The sequence below is a fragment of the Phascolarctos cinereus genome, unplaced genomic scaffold (genome assembly GCF_003287225.1).
Source record: "Phascolarctos cinereus isolate Bilbo 61053 unplaced genomic scaffold, phaCin_HiC Scaffold_2;HRSCAF=192, whole genome shotgun sequence".
Classification (NCBI taxonomy): Eukaryota; Metazoa; Chordata; class Mammalia; order Diprotodontia; family Phascolarctidae; genus Phascolarctos; species Phascolarctos cinereus.
Genome location: NW_027555625.1, coordinates 382905645 through 382921282, shown reverse-complemented (window position 1 = coordinate 382921282; position 15638 = coordinate 382905645). Strand labels below are relative to the sequence as shown.

At 42.3% G+C, this 15638-nt stretch overlaps 1 protein-coding gene across 5 annotated transcripts in view; it reads right to left on the bottom strand.

Moving 5' to 3' along the window:
• Positions 1 to 15638, bottom strand: part of TCOF1 (treacle ribosome biogenesis factor 1) — an 87207-nt gene that overhangs the window by 42908 nt on the left and 28661 nt on the right. For all 5 annotated transcript variants that reach the window (XM_020964231.2, XM_020964230.2, XM_020964228.2 and 2 more), the window contains exons 7-13: positions 15022 to 15243; positions 14018 to 14206; positions 5215 to 5382; positions 4796 to 5011; positions 4361 to 4618; positions 3933 to 4160; positions 232 to 456 (exon numbers count right to left, since the gene is read on the bottom strand). In XM_020964231.2, coding sequence (XP_020819890.1) covers positions 232 to 456; positions 3933 to 4160; positions 4361 to 4618; positions 4796 to 5011; positions 5215 to 5382; positions 14018 to 14206; positions 15022 to 15243 — 1506 coding nt within the window. The remainder of the gene's footprint in view (positions 1 to 231; positions 457 to 3932; positions 4161 to 4360; positions 4619 to 4795; positions 5012 to 5214; positions 5383 to 14017; positions 14207 to 15021; positions 15244 to 15638) is intronic.

Sequence of the window (15638 nt, the reverse complement as noted above, 5' to 3'; positions counted from 1 at the left end):
AGAGACTGTGTAACCACAGCTGCAGGCTGTGAACCTGAGGAAGAGACGCGGGGTGTTAGAACCGTTCCTGTCAGGTAGCTAGCACAAGGATCTATTATCGCCATTTAACAGATGAGAAAGCAGGTTCAGACAGATCACAAGAGTTAGAGCTAGAAGGGAGGTCAGACGGAGGGCATCTGCTCTGGCCCTACGCGTCTTCACCTCCCTCCAACTCCCTTCCAGACTCCTCACCTGTCCCTGGGACACAGGAGTTTCCACTTCGCTTTCAGACTCTTCACTACTCTCAGCACTCTCCTCTGACCCCCCGGGTCTCACTCCTTTGGCTGCAGGTGTCACCCTGGCACTGGCAGGTGCACTCACTGTTCCCCCAGGAGTGTGAAGAGCCCCCTTCTCTAAAGGGCTTTTAGTGGGTGGGGCAGGGATGGCTTTGGTTAGAGTTTTCCCTGGAGGATTCACCTAGAGGGAGAGAATAAGTTCAGACAAGGAATTAGGAACCATGGAAGGAGATCAAATAGTCCAATTTGAAGGATATTTTAATAATAACAATAATAATAACCATACCTAGCATTTATATAGCACTCTAAGGTTTGCAAAGTCCTTTAGTTACATTATCTCTGCAACCCTGGAAGGCAGATGCTATTATTATCCCCATTTTACAGATGAGGAAACTGAGGCATAGCTCAGCCTTGACTTGCTCAGCCACAGTCACTCAGCTAATATGTGTCTGAGGTAGGAATTGAACTGATGAGCTTCTGACTCCAGGCCCAGCACTTCACACACAACGCCACCTAGATAGTAATTCCAGGGAGAGACGAGGAAGGTTTGATCTAGAATGATAGCTAAAAGGATGGAAAAAAAAGGGAAAGGATGAGGGAGATGTGAAAGGGATAAGACGTGGGGACTAACTGGATATAGAAGGATAGGAAGAGGGAAGAGGAAGTGATGATTACAAGGTCACAAACTTGAAGGACTTGGAAGATGGCAGCGTTGTCAACAGAAATAGATGAGTTCTTGAAAAGGGGAGATTTAAACAAGCGGAAGGGAGCTTGACAAGAATCATTTTGAGGGGCAGCTAGGTGATGCAGTGGATAGAACATCAGCCCTGGAGTCAGGAGGACCTGAGTTCAAATCTGGCCTCAGGCACTTTGACACTTACTAGCTGTGTGACTCTGGGCAAGTCATTTAACCCCACTGCCTAGCCAAAAAAAAAAAAAAGAATCATTTTGAGACATATTGAGCTTGAGATGGTAAAGGCACATTCAGGTGGAGCTGTCTGGAAAGCAGTTAGACTGGAGTGGGAAGAAGGGTTCAGGACAGCAGTTAAGGACATGTATTTCTCTAGCCATCTATCTATATCTGTCTATCCATCTACCTATATCTATCTCTATCTATACATATATCAATCTCTATATCTATACATACATCTATTTATCTGTCTATATGTATAGCTATACATCTATCTATCTACATCTGAGAGACAACACATAGCTTGGAACAGGGCCTCATCAGGGTGTAGGACACTGATGATCCAGAAAATAAGAAAGAGAAGGAACAGCCATACCGGAAAGAGAACTGTTCAAGAAACATGTCATGGAAACCAAGGGAAGAGAATATAGTGGGGATAACATAATAGGATGAAAGGTTTCAGAGAAGTCAAGGTGGATAAGAATTGAGAAAAAGTCATTAAATTAAGCGACCACCGAGAACTCTGAAGTGTGCCATTTGAACAAGACAGCAGAGACACAAAAAGCTAATATACTGTGCATCTTCTTAGACCATGCCTTATAACTACTAGTTAGGTCTATACTCCAAGATAAAAGAAGAGGAAGAAGACTCATATGCACAAAAAATTTATAGCACATCTTTCTGTAATGGCAAATAATTGCAAACTAGGGGAGCGACCATCATTGGAAAATGACTGAATAAACTGGGGGCATGGGAATGCAGTGGAGTAGTATTTCTTAGAAGAAATGAGCAAGGGGACAGTTTCAGAGGAACCTAGCAAGACAGATTTGAATTGAAATAGAGTGAAATGAGCAGAACCAGGATACAATACAAAGACTACGAAGACAACAACTCTGAAAGACTTAAGATCGCCTATCAATGCAATGATGAACCACAACGCCACAGGACTCATGAGGATTCAGGCTGAAGATTGAGATGTATACTTTTTGGACATGGTGAATATTTTGCTTGACTAAACACGGTTTAAAAAAAAATTTTTACTAATTATGTTAATTTATAAACAATCACTTCCATAAGCTTTTGAGTTTTAAATTTTTCTCCCCCTCCTTCCCCAAGATGGCTCACAATCTGATATAGTCTCTACATATACATTCCTATTAAACATACTTTCACATTAGTCATGTTGTAAGGAAGAAGTGGAACCAATAGGAGGAACCACAAGAAAGAAGAAACAAAACAAAAGAAAAAAACCCAGCAAATAGTATGCTTCAATCTGCATTCAAACTCCATAGTTCTTTCTTTGGATGTGGATAGCACTTTCCATCATGAGACTTTTGGAGATGTCTTAGATCCTTGCATTGCTGAGAAGAGAAGTCTATCAAAGTTACTCATTGCACAACTTGGGCTGTTACTGTGTACGATGTTCTCCTGGTTCTGCTTGCTTCACTCAGCATCAGTCCATATAAGTCTTTCCAGGACTAAACATATTTGTTAAAAGGATTCTCCCCATCCCCTTCACTGCAGGGGGAGGGAGAGAGAAAATATCTTTATTTATTTAAAAAATATCACTGTACAAAGAAAAATGGCAGAGTCAGAAACTAGATAGCACAGAATGGAGCACTGAGTGGGCAGGGAAAAAATAAAACAATTGCCTGAGGGTATAGCAGGATCAAATGCAGGCATTTGGGTTTGTTTTTTTTTTTAAGGACAGGGGAGACCTGGACACATCTGTAGGGAAGAAGGAAAGAGACAGCTGATAGGGTGAGACTGAAGATGAGAGACTGACTGATGAGGCAGGCTCCTCAGGGAAATGGGAAGCCCTGAAGGGTCCAGGAGTTAAACAGGAGAAACGGGTGAAAGCGTAGAGCGATTTTGAATTGTGGAGTAGGGGAAATGAAGGATGGCTTCAACTTTCTCAGTTACACAGAAGTAAAGGACATCTGTCAAAAGAAAGGGGAGGCATTTGGGGGATTAAGGAAAGAAGGGCATGGGACAGTCACAAAGTGGAATGGGATAGGCTGTCAATCAAAGAAACACAAGAGTACTTCTGAGTAACAGTGAGGGATCAGTTAAGAATGGAGACAGGAATTTGTGGTGGACCCCGTCTGCTCAGTGGTGTGACTTCCTCCACAACGCTCAGCAGCTTGGGAGTACAAGTGGCGAAGGCAGAGGTGACCCAGGGTGGAGGACTAGCAGAGCAGGTATGGCAACAGGACAAGGAGATAAGGTAGTCAAAGTGTAGGACAACGCAAAATTGAATCAACTAACTAGAGCATCAGAACTGTTAAGGGAAGAAAGTGAGCGGCCACTTTAGTGCTTCTACCCCGAGAGAGCAGGGGATTTACAGGTGGAAGGGACCCTCTGTTGCTGCTGAGTCATATCTGACTCTTCAAGACCCCATTTGGGGTTTTCTTAGTAAGTGGTTTGCCATCTCCTCCTCTAGCTCATTGAAGAGATGAGGAAACTGAAGCAAGCAAGGCTCAGTGATTGCCCAGGGTCATACAGCCAGTAAGTGTCTGTGGCGGGATTTGAACTCATGAAGACAAATCTTCCTGCTTCCTTGCCCAGGGCTGTATCCACCATCATCTAGTTGCCCAGAAGGAGTCTCAGAGATCCTATGATCCAATCCTCCCAGTTTGCTGATGAGACAACTAAGACTCAGAGAGGGGAAGGCAAAGCTGGTATTCAAGCCAATGTTTCCTGACCCCTAGTCCCATACAATCATTTCCTCCTCTCTCAAGTCTCACCTGGGTTTGGAGTGTGGGGGTTTCCTCTTCACTTTCTGACTCCTCGCTGCTCTCAGAGCTCTCTGACCCAAGGGTTTCAGCAGCTGATTGTGCCTTGACCTCAGAAGCCACAGTCCCTGATTTTCCAGGGGCAGAAAGGGCCTCTTTCCCCAGGGGCCTTTGGGTGGGGGCAGGAGCAACTTTTGTTGTAATGGCATTAATCTGGGAAACTTTCATTGCTGATTTTCCCTGAGATAATGAGGAAGGAGAGAAAAAGGGGAAAAAAATCAGATTCAGAGCCACGACTCCCTCAAATACTAGCGAATTCCTTACCCAGTAAACAAGACCCAACTTAAACACCAATTTCACTAAGGGGCTGCATGCCTGAACGGCTTACTAGCCAGTGGCAGCTTGGTCTCTTCAACTAGGGGCATGGTCTAAGTCATCACCTTTTCCTGAGGTGCTTTGATCTCCTCTTCACTGTCTGACTCCTCACTGCTCTCAGAACTAGTCTCTGAACTTCCAGGTTCAGATACCATGGCTGACGGCCCTGTCCTGGCCGGGGGGGCTGAAGGCCCCGGCTTGGCCTGGGGGGCTGAAGGCCCTGTCCTGGCCTGGGGGGCTGAAGTCATTGGTTTTCCAACAGCAAGAAGGGTCCCTTTCACTGGTGTAGCATTGGCTTGGGGAGTCTTCTCTGATAATTTTTCCTAAGATCACAAGGAAAAAGAATAAGAGGGGAAAGAAATCATATTCAGAATCATTCCTTTGCAAATTTCCATGGCTCTCCCTGACCAGCAAACAAGTTCCAAATGAGACATAAATTGCTTGTCAGAGTTGCATAGGTCATTATACCAAAGGATCTGGTATAAAGTATGAGGTATCACCTGTCTCTGGGGCACTATGATATCCTCTTCACTCTCGGACTCCTCACTGCTATCAGAACTAGTCTCTGGAAAACTAAATTCAGGTGTCCTGGCTGAGGGTCCTATCTTGGCCTGGAGGGCCCCTTTTCCCAGGGGCACTTTAGTGATGTTTGAGGGGGCAGGGGCTCTATTTCCTGACATGGCATTGGCCTGGGGAGTCTTCGTGGATGATTTTCCCTAAGATCAGAAGGAAAGAAGACAAAGGGAAAGAAATCTGAGATTCACAGTGAGTATTCCTTTCAGATCTATAGCCTTCCCTGAGTAACAAACAACCAGCCCCAACGGAGACATACATTTTACTACAGAGCTGCACACCTGCAGGGCTCACTAGGCAGTGGCAGCTTAGCCCCCGGTGCCAGGGGATTGGTGGGAGGCATCACCTGTCCCTGTGGCGCTGAGACGTCTTCATCACTGCTCTCAGAACTAGTCTCTTGACTTCTGGGCTCTGCTGCCTTGACCTGGAGGTTCGAAGTCACTGACTTACCAGGAACAGGAAGGGCCCCTTGCCATGGGGATACTTTGATACCAGAGGCTGGGGTGGTTTTAACCTGAAGAAAACAAACAAACAAACAAACAAACAAACATTCAATAATCACCTACCATGTACAAAGCACTGTTAGTCAACAGGGATACAAAGAAAAGGAAAGGGGAAGGTAATACAAGGCAAGAAAGGAGGGAGAAAATACTTTCAGCTAGGAGTGAAAATCAGAGGGTAAGCAGGAAACTCAAGGATGACTTTGTGAGGGAGGTGGCTCATGAGCCGAACCTCGAAGGCAAATAAAGCAAGTAATCATCCCCACCATAGCTAATATTTATAGAGAGTCTGCTATGTGCCAGGAACTGTGCTGAGCACTTTTTACAAATATCTTATTTGAGCCAAGCAACAACCCTGGGAAACAGGTACTATTATCATCCTCATTTTACAGACAGAGGTGAAGTGACCTGCCCAGGGTCACATAGCTATTAAGTGTCTGAGGGGAGGCTGGAACTCAGATCTTCCTGACTCTGGGTCTGATACTACATCTACACCAAGCTGCCCTGCTGAGAACTTTGAATGAAAGGAAAAGCTAGCAATCCAGTCTGGCTGGAATTCAGAGTGTATAAAGAAGAATATGAACAAGGAGGAGAAAGACAGACTGGAACAAGATTGTGAAGAGCCTGAAATGTCAGGCTAAGTGGACGTATTTTATCTCAAGAGGCAACATGGAGTCACTGATGGTTCTGGAGAAGGGAATGACAAAGTCAGACCTGGGACCTGGGAAATTAGTTTTTGTAACTATGTGAGGGATGGACTGCAGTCCTCTTCACAGATGGCTTCATTCAAAGAAAAAGAAACGGGATGAGCAAAGAATTAGATGATGCAAAGTCTCAAATTAAAGGGTCCTAGAATTCCTGGTAGGAGAGAAAATGTGACAATGGAGAATTCAACCCATCTGAAGGCTACTTCCTGCTCTCATTTAAACACACAGAAACAAACACTTAGACCTAGGGATAGATATGTGACAAGACTGTCTTTCCCCTATAGTGTTCAATAAACCCCAAAACCCCAGCTACTGGGGTAAAGACTCACTATTTAATTAAAAACTGCTGGGAAAACTGGAAAGGAGTCTGGCAGAAATTAGGTAATGATTAACATCTCATACCATGTATTAAGACAAGCTTTACATGAATGTATGACTTAGATATAAAAGGTAGTATCATAAACAGAGATAAAAAAGAAGAAATTACCTTTCAGATCCACAAATCAGAGAAGTGTTCATGACCAAACAAGGAGATAGAAAGGATGACGAAAGATAAAGTGGATAATCTTGGTTGTATAAAATTTTAAGTTTTGTACAAATGAAACCAATATGGTTAAACTTAGAAGGGAAACAGGTAATGTGTAAAAAATTTCTGCAACAAGTTTTTCTAATAAAGGTCTTGTGTCCAAGATTTGTGTTCAAGGAATTGATTCAAATTCATAAGAACAAGAGCCATACACTAATGCATTGTTGGAGTTGTGAAATGACACAACCATTTTGGAGAGCAATTTGGAACTATGCCCAAAGGATTGCAAAATTGTTCATACCCTTTGACCCAGCAATAGCACTTCTAGGGCTGTATCCCAAAGAGATCATACAAATAGGAAAAGGACACACATGTACAAAAATATTTATAGCAGCTCTTTCTGCGGTGGCAAAGAATTGGAAATCGAGGGGATGCCCATCAACTGGGGAATGGCTGAGCAAGTTGTGGTATATGAATGTAGTGGAATACTACTGTGCTGTAAGAAATGATGAGTAGGCAGATTTCAGAAAAACCTGGAAAGACTTATACGGACTAATGCTGAGGGAAGTGAGCAGAACCAGAAGAACATTGTACACAATAATAGCCACATTGTGTGATAACTTTGATAGACTTAGCCCTTTCTCAGTAATGCAAGGATCTAATACATCTCCAAAAGTTTCATGATGGAAAATGCTTTCCACATCCAAAGAAAGAACTATGGAGTTTAAATGCAGATTGAAACATACTATTTATTATTTTTTCCCTTCTGTTTTGTTTCCTCTTTCTTGTGGTTCCTCCTATTGGTTCTAATTCTTCCTTACAACATGACTAATGCGAAAATATGTTTAATAGGAATGTATATGTATAGCCTATATCAGATTGCATACCTTCTTGGGGAGGGAGGGGGACAAAAATTTTAAACTCAAAAGCATATGGAAGTGATTGTTGAAAACTAAAAACAAATTAAGGAAAAAAAAAAGAACAGCCATTCTTCAATAGATAAATGGCCAGAGAATATGAATATGTAGTTTTATTTTCTTTTTAAAAATATGTAGTTGTCCTGGGTGAAAGAGAAAGGGAGAGGTAGAATGGGGTAAATTATCTCACATAAAACAGACAAGAAAAAGCTTTTACAGTGGAGGGGAAACGGGGAAAGGTGAGAGGGAATGAGTGAATCTTATTCTCATCGGATTTGGCTTAAGGTGGGGATAACATATACACTCAATTGGGTATGGAAATCTACCTTACTCTGTAGGAAAATAGGGAGGAAGGGGCTAAGAGAGCAGGGGAATGATAGGGGGAGGGCAGATTGGGGGAGGGGGTAATCGGAAGCAAACACTTCTAAGAAGGGATGGAGTTAAAAGAGAGAATAGAATAAATGGGGAGTGGCATAAGATGAAGGGAAATATAGTTAATTTTTTCATAACATGACTACTACAGAAGTGTTTTGCATGACTATACATGTATAACTTGCACTGAGTTGCTTCTCAATGAGGGTGGTTGAGGAGGGAGGAAGGGAGAGAATTTGGAATCCAAAGTTTTAAAAACAAATGTTAAAAATTGTTTTCACATGCAACTGGGAAATAAGATATACACGCAACGGATACAGAAATCTATCCTGCCCTACAGGAAAATAGAAGGGGAAAGGCATAAGGGAAGGGGGCGGGGGAGACAGAAGGGAGGGCAGATTAGGGGAAGGAGTATTCAGAATGCATGCCATCAGGGGCAGCTAGGTGGCGCAGTGGATAGAGCACTGGTCTTGAAGTCAGGATGACCTGAGTTCAAATCCAGGCTCAGACTAAACACTTGACACTTACTAGCTGTGTGACCCTGGGCAAGTCACTTAACCCCAACTGCCTAAAAAAAAAAAAAGAAAAAAAAAAGAATGCATGCCATCTTAGGGTGGGGGAGGGATGAGATGGGGAGAAAATTTTGAACTCAAAATCTTGTGGAAGTGAATGTTGAAAACTAAAAATAAATACATCAATAAAATTGAAAAAAAAGAAAAAAAGAAAAAATATGTAGTTGTCAAAGACAGAAATCCAAGCTATCAACAACCATATGAAAAAACTGTTCCAAATCATCAATAGAGATATACAAATTAAAACAATTAAAACTTTCTACTTCAAACCCTTCAAATTAGCAAAGGTGGAAAAAAAATTAAAATGATCACTGTTAGAAGGTCTAAGGGAAAATGGACACATTAATTCACAGTTGGTGGAGCTGTGATTGGTACAGCCATTCTGGAAAGCAATTTGGAACTATGCCCCAAAACTCACTAAACTGTATATGTGCTCTAAACACTCCTAGGCTTTCAATAATACCTTCCCTGTTATCCCCCCAGCCTCCAGGGAGATCAAAGAAAGAGGAAAAGCACCCTTATGTACAAAAAATCTTTTAGCAGCAATTTTAGTAGTGGCAAATAATTGGGAACTGGGGGTAGGGAGTGGGGAAGGGGGTGAGGGGCTGACCATCATTGGGGAATGGACGAACAAACTGTGGTATATGAATGTAATGGAATACTATTATGCCATAAGAAATGAGAAAGGAGAGTTTCAAAGAAACCTGAAAAGCCCTGGTAAATAAACTGATGCAGAACGAAACAAACAGAATGCAAGGATCGTGACCAACGCAACAACCAACAGCTACTCCAGGTGGCGACTACAAGGCAAGCTGCCCACACCTGACACAAGAGGCAGGAGACTTGAGGAAGAAACGGAGGTACAGGATTTCGGACGTGTATTTATTTTTCTTGCCTATGCTTATTTGTTACAAGGGCTGTTTTTTATTTTTAACTTTGGAGGGAAACAACAGATACATGATTAAAGAATATGAAGACAGTTTCCTATAGAAGAAATCCAAGCTATCAAAAACAATATGAAAAAATGCTCTAAAGTCTAGTCAATAAGCGCCTACTATGTGCTGGGCACTGACTTGATATGACTAAATCATTAATAATTAGAGAAATGCAAATTAAAGCAACTGATGTTTCACATCATATCCATCAAACTGGCAAAGATGATAAAAGACGGAAATGACAATTGTTGGGGCTTTGGAAAATAGGCACAGTACTGCACTGTTGTGAAGTTGTGACCTGGTCCTACCATCCTAGGAAGCAATTTGTAACTACACTCTCCAGGGTTATAAAACTGCAACCCTCTGACCCAGGCATACCAGTACCAGACCTACCCCCCAAAGAGAAAAAGGATCTGTGTGTGCAAAAGTATTTACCACAGCTCTTTTTTACAGCAGCCCCAAACTGGAAACCACGGGGTTAACTTCCTATTAAACAAAAGCTTAAGAAGTTATGCTGTATGAACTTATTGTATATTATTGTGCCACAAGAAATGATAAAATGGACAATTTTTAAGGAAACTGAGAAGAGCTTTATGAATTGATGCAGAATAAAGTAAGCAGAACTAGAACAATTTACACATCACTGTAGAGAAAAACAACTTCGAAAGATGTTAGAAGTTTGATCAATGCAACCACAGGTCCAGAAGACCGAAGATAAGGCATACCACCAATCTTAGCACAAATGACCTTAAAATGCAGAAAGAGACATACATTTTGGGACATGGCCAATGTAGGAATTTGTTTTGCTGGACAACACATGTTTATGATGAGGGTTTTGTTTCTTGAAGGTTTTTTTCCTCTCGTTATTGTTCAGCATATGTTTAAATATGTGTGTATGGAGGGGGTAGTCAATGGAACAGATTATAAACGCACGTCAAAACAAGTAAACTTCTTTTTAAAAGGAAAAAAATGGTAGGGGAGGGGATAAGGGAGGGAGATGGGGACTAGCAAGAGGAATACAAAAAAACTCAGAATCATCGTAGCATTTTTAAAATTTTATAAACAGAAGGAGGTTCAGATGGAAACAGATAAGCAGGACAGCTTGAAAACTAACATGTGGAATTTATTATATTCTTTTTAAAATACCAGCTGAAATAATAGATTCACGGTTTTATGCACAATCCTTTTTTCCCGCCTTATTCCTCTGTGTACAGTGTCTATGGAAATGCTTATATTTGACGATGCCTATCAAACATGGAATAACCAAATAACACTAAAATTAAATTAAATTAAATTATTAAAAAAAAAACTCCACTTATCACGTACAGAGTACTATGCTTGGGCTCTGAGGAAGAGACAAAGACCAAAAAAAGATATGTATGAGGCTTATAGTCTGGTATGGAAGCTTAGAGATAAATGTAAATAACTATATGGAAGCTTAGAGAGATGTAAATAACTATAGTGTAAGAAATGTATGAGTGAGAGATTAACAGATCTGCAAAGATCAAGGAAGACTTCCTGGGAGAGGCAACTTTGAATCAGGGTCTTTAAAAATGTATAGTATCTCAACAGTTAGGGATAGGAGACAAAATTAAGGGATGAATAAAAGAAACAAAGTTTATATTCATGAAAGTGCACTTTGGCCTAAAATACTTGAGAGGGAGGAGTGTGAAAAAATTGTCCTATTTTTATGAATCTTAATTACTATAAAATTAAACATTCGCATGCTGTGTGTATGTGTGTGTGTGTGTGTGTGTGTGTGAGAGAGAGAGAGAGAGAGAGAGAGAGAGAGAGAGAGAGAGATTGTCTTACGTAACTTACAGGCTTACAGGTACATGCGCTTGGTGGTTACAAAACACCACATACATAGATGTTTCATTTTGATACCATCACCTTAAGATAATCAGAGAGTTTTTCAAACACCTCATCTGATAGATGGATAAACTAAGACTTGGGTAGGTTAAGTACCTCATTCAAGGTCACAAAGGAGAACCAGGAATGCAAATCCAGGTGTGATGATTTCAGGCTTTCTATACCCCCTGACTGAAAAGGAAAGGATGGTGTAACCAATAGAGGGCTGGACTTCTGGCCTTAAATTCACCTCTAACATTTACTAGCTATGTGGTGATAGGCAGGTAGGCGACTTAACCTTTCTGGGCCTCAGTCTTGCTGTCTGTAAAATGATGATCATAATGCTTTTACTACCCTTCTCACAAGGCTCCTATGAAGCAATATATGGGATCTCAATCTGGCAGGGTTGTAAAAAATAGATTATGGGGAAAGAGACCAGGAACAACTGTAGTAGGTGAGGCAGGAGCTCTTAACCTGGGGGTGGCTCTGTGCACTTGTTTTTTTAAAGTATTTTGGTAACTGCATTTAAGTATAATTGTTTCTTCAAATAATCCTACTTATTTTATTTCTTACATTTAAAACCATTCTGAGAAGGGGGCCATAGGTTTCTCTAGAATGCCAAAGGGCAGAACACAAAGGAGGTTAAGAACCAACTCCTGGGCAAGGCAGGATGATGACAAATGGAAGCATAAACACAGGGGTTTGGGAGACACTGTGGTGGGAGAATGAACAGGGCCTGGACACTCATTCAATGTGCAGGATGAGGGAGAGCGGGCAGTGCAAGACGCCACGGCGATGAAGAGCCTGGGTCAAACTCAGAGAGTAGTGGTGCTATTAACAGAAAAAAGCAATCAACAGAAGCAGCCAGAAAGATAGGAGTAATTCGGTTTTGGACATGAGTTTTGAGGGGCATGTGGGACACATCAAGGTCTCTAATATTTGGAAATGCAAGTCTCAAGCTCAGGGCAGACCTGAAAGTCTCTACAAAGAAGTGGAACTTGAAAATGCGGAAGTAGATGATATTTCTAAGACAGAACATGGGCAATGACAGGGGGTTCTCTCTATTGAGTGGGTGGAAACTGAAAGAAGATGAGTGAGGTAAACAAAAAATATAGGAAGGCAGTAGTATTATAAAAGTTCTAGGTTAGGGAAGTCAAAGAGGGAGACAGCATTAAGAAAAATGATGCCAGATGTGGCAGCCTCTCCCTGTATACTGCTGCCAGGGATGCTAAGGTTATTGGATCTCAAGCCGGGGAGTTCTGGGATGCAGTGGGCTGAGCCAACTGGGTGTCAGCACTGAATTTAGCTTTAATATGGTGGGCCCTGGGATTACCTGCGAGGTTGCCTAAGGAGGAGTGAACCTGCCCAGGTTGGAAATGGGGGTCAAAGATCCCCGTCAATCAGTAGTGAGACCGACCACCTGAGCAGCCCCTGTACTTTCAGCATGGGGCAAAACAGGAAGATCCAGACTTTAAAAAAAGTGTCAGAAAGGTCAAGAAGGATAAGGATTGAGAAAAAGAGTCAAGAACTGATGATCAGGAAGCTAATAGTGGTTCTGGAGAGAATAATTTTAGTTGAGTTCTTTCAAGTATGGGTTGGACCAGAGGTCTATATCAACTTTCCAATTCTGTGATTCCATTAATACTGAGTGGGGGAGAATCCAGAAAGCAGAATCCAGGAATGAGTAAAAGAGTGAGGAATTAGGAGCTACTAAAGGACTACTTTTTGAAGAAGTTTGGGAGGGAACACAAGTGCTTTCCTCTTTCCACTATACCAAACCCGATTTAGCCACATTAATATAACTGTCAGACAATTCCAAAGTTCCATGAGAACTGGAAAGTTGTTTCTTGTCTCATAACATGACTAACATGGAAATGTTTTACATGACTGCACATATATAACCTATATTAAATTGTTTACTGTTTTAGGGGAGGAAAAACATTTTTTAAATTAATATTAAAAATTTGTCTTTACATGTAGTTGGAAACAATGAAACACTATGAAAAATGTAACTGTCAGAGACTGCACAATGTAGTAGGACAGGGCTAGCTTCAAAACTAGGAAGACCTGAGTTCAACTTCATATTCTCCCTCTGGTTGTGTGACCCTGAGCAAGTCACCTAATTTCTCAGTGGTCTAGGCCCTTTCATCTTGGCCTTGACAGCTACTTAATTTCTAGAGAGCAGGAGTAAGCCAGTCACTCTCTTTTTGGGGTGGGTCCTGATGGAACATGGAGTGACAAGAGCCTCCTCCCCTCAAAGCTGACCTAGAGAACTATCATTGTCAGCTTTACACCGTGTGGAGAAGACAAAGGGAGGTCAGGAACTAAGGGGACTTCTAACTGGGAGCCAAAGTTGCACTTTCTGTTGGAAAGCAAATTTCAAGATGGATACTGGCACAATAAGATGAGAAGTAAGTCAAATTCTACCCACAACTCCCACTCCCAGTCAAGTAGCTCTGTTGGACCCCAGGACTGATTCATTTCCAAGTCACAAAGACCTAGAATAGGCCAGACTACCTGGAGATCAACAAGGTTCCATGAGTGGGGAACCTTCAGGCTTCAGGCCACACGTGGCCCTCTCAGTCCTCAACCGTGGCCCTATGACCGAATCCAAATGTCACTGAACAAATCCTGTTAATAAAAGGATTTGTTGTGTAAAACTTAGACTCAGTCAAAAGACTGTACCCAAGAATCTAGAAGGCCACATGTGGCCTCACAGCCACAGGTTCCCCACCCCTGTTTTAACCTAATCCCTCCCCCAGGTCTCACCTGGTGTCTCTGAGGCTCTGTATCCTCCTCTTCACTTTCTGACTCCTCGCTGCTCTCTGAGCTCTCCTCTGCCTTGGAGGGCAGTCCCAAATTTGGTCTGGAGGATGGAGTGACAGTTTTCCCCGTGTTTGGAGTGGTCTTGCCTACCCTCCCTGGTACTTCACCAAGATGAAGCGTTTTCACTTGTGTCTAGAATCATAAAGCAGAACTCAAAGGCTCTAGAACCAGAAGGCAACTTTGAGACCAACTAGCCCAACCCATTAATTTTTACAGATGAGGAAACTGAGGCCCCAGAAGTTAAATGACCTGCTCAAGCTCACAAAGTTAATCAGTGGCACTTTTGGGATAAAAACCCAGAACCTTTGATTAAAATTCCACTGGTCTTTCCCCCATGTCATGCTGAAACATGAAAATGAGGGTAATGGGAGTCAGCAGTTCCTTCACCCTTTTTAGAATGAAGACGTCTCACCAGGCAAGGAAACTTACAAATGCTTCCCTTGTGGTTAATGAGGACTGAGTGAGAGAGACGCTTCTCCTTAGCACACTGGGGATGCCTTGCGCATTGGCCTGCTCTGAGGGCTTTCCAGGGGCTGCCCAGCTTTGAATGGCCTTGGGCTATGTTCTCTAACCCAGTGCTTCTTAAACCATGGTTCTCAAGGGGAAAAAGTTTAAGAAGCCCTGCACTGCCCCCTCCCCAAGAAGCTGAAGCCAATCCCTTTCCCCTGGAACCTCATGGTAGCTTTTCAGCTAAAGAGTTTCCACTGATGGGAGATCACCATCATCATCACTAGCTTCAATTTTTTTAAGGCAGGATACATAAAAAAGTGATTGTCTCAACTCAAAGGGCTATTCTAGGGGAAACCTCAACCTCCCCCCTGCAGGGTCCAAAGGAAAGAGGAAGCCTCAGGACTCGGCCTTTATCAATTCAGAAGTATATTCTTCCTGAGCAAAGGCTTATTTGATAACCCAGCTACACCTACGCTGCCCTTCCCCCAAAGCCTCACCTGTCCCTGAGGTGTTGGGACATCCTCATCACTCTCAGATTCATCACTGCTCTCAGAGGTCTCTTCTGGTCGCTTCTCCTTGGCTGTCAGAGGCTCAGTCACCAATCTCCCAGGAGATGGTGTGATCATTTTCTTCTGGGACCCCTTGGTGGGAACTGAGGCAGCAGAGTCACCTCTCACCAGGGCAGACTTGCCCTGGGGAGTTCCCACTGCTTTCTCCATCTGATCAAAGGAAGGGACATTATGTTAGTGGTCCAACCTAGTGACCTAATTGGGGCAGGGAAAATATGCAAAAGTAGAAGTCAGACAAGTATACTACTGCATTAACTGCATCAAAACATATTCTCCCACTCTGTTCTACTTGTCTACACTGAGCTCAATGAAATTCCAGGGGAACCATTCAGGGTCTAGTAACAGAGCTCCACTGCAGCATGACTAGGAGACCAGGGCATAAAAAATAAAAGATCAACACAAACATTCTCTCACTCTGATCACCTAATACATGATCACCCTATTAATTTATTAATTTAAAATGCAAAGGACTGGAAAAAACCAGATTTAGAATTAAATAGATTTAGAGCATTCAACATTTTTATTCGAAAACCAAAGACCATTTA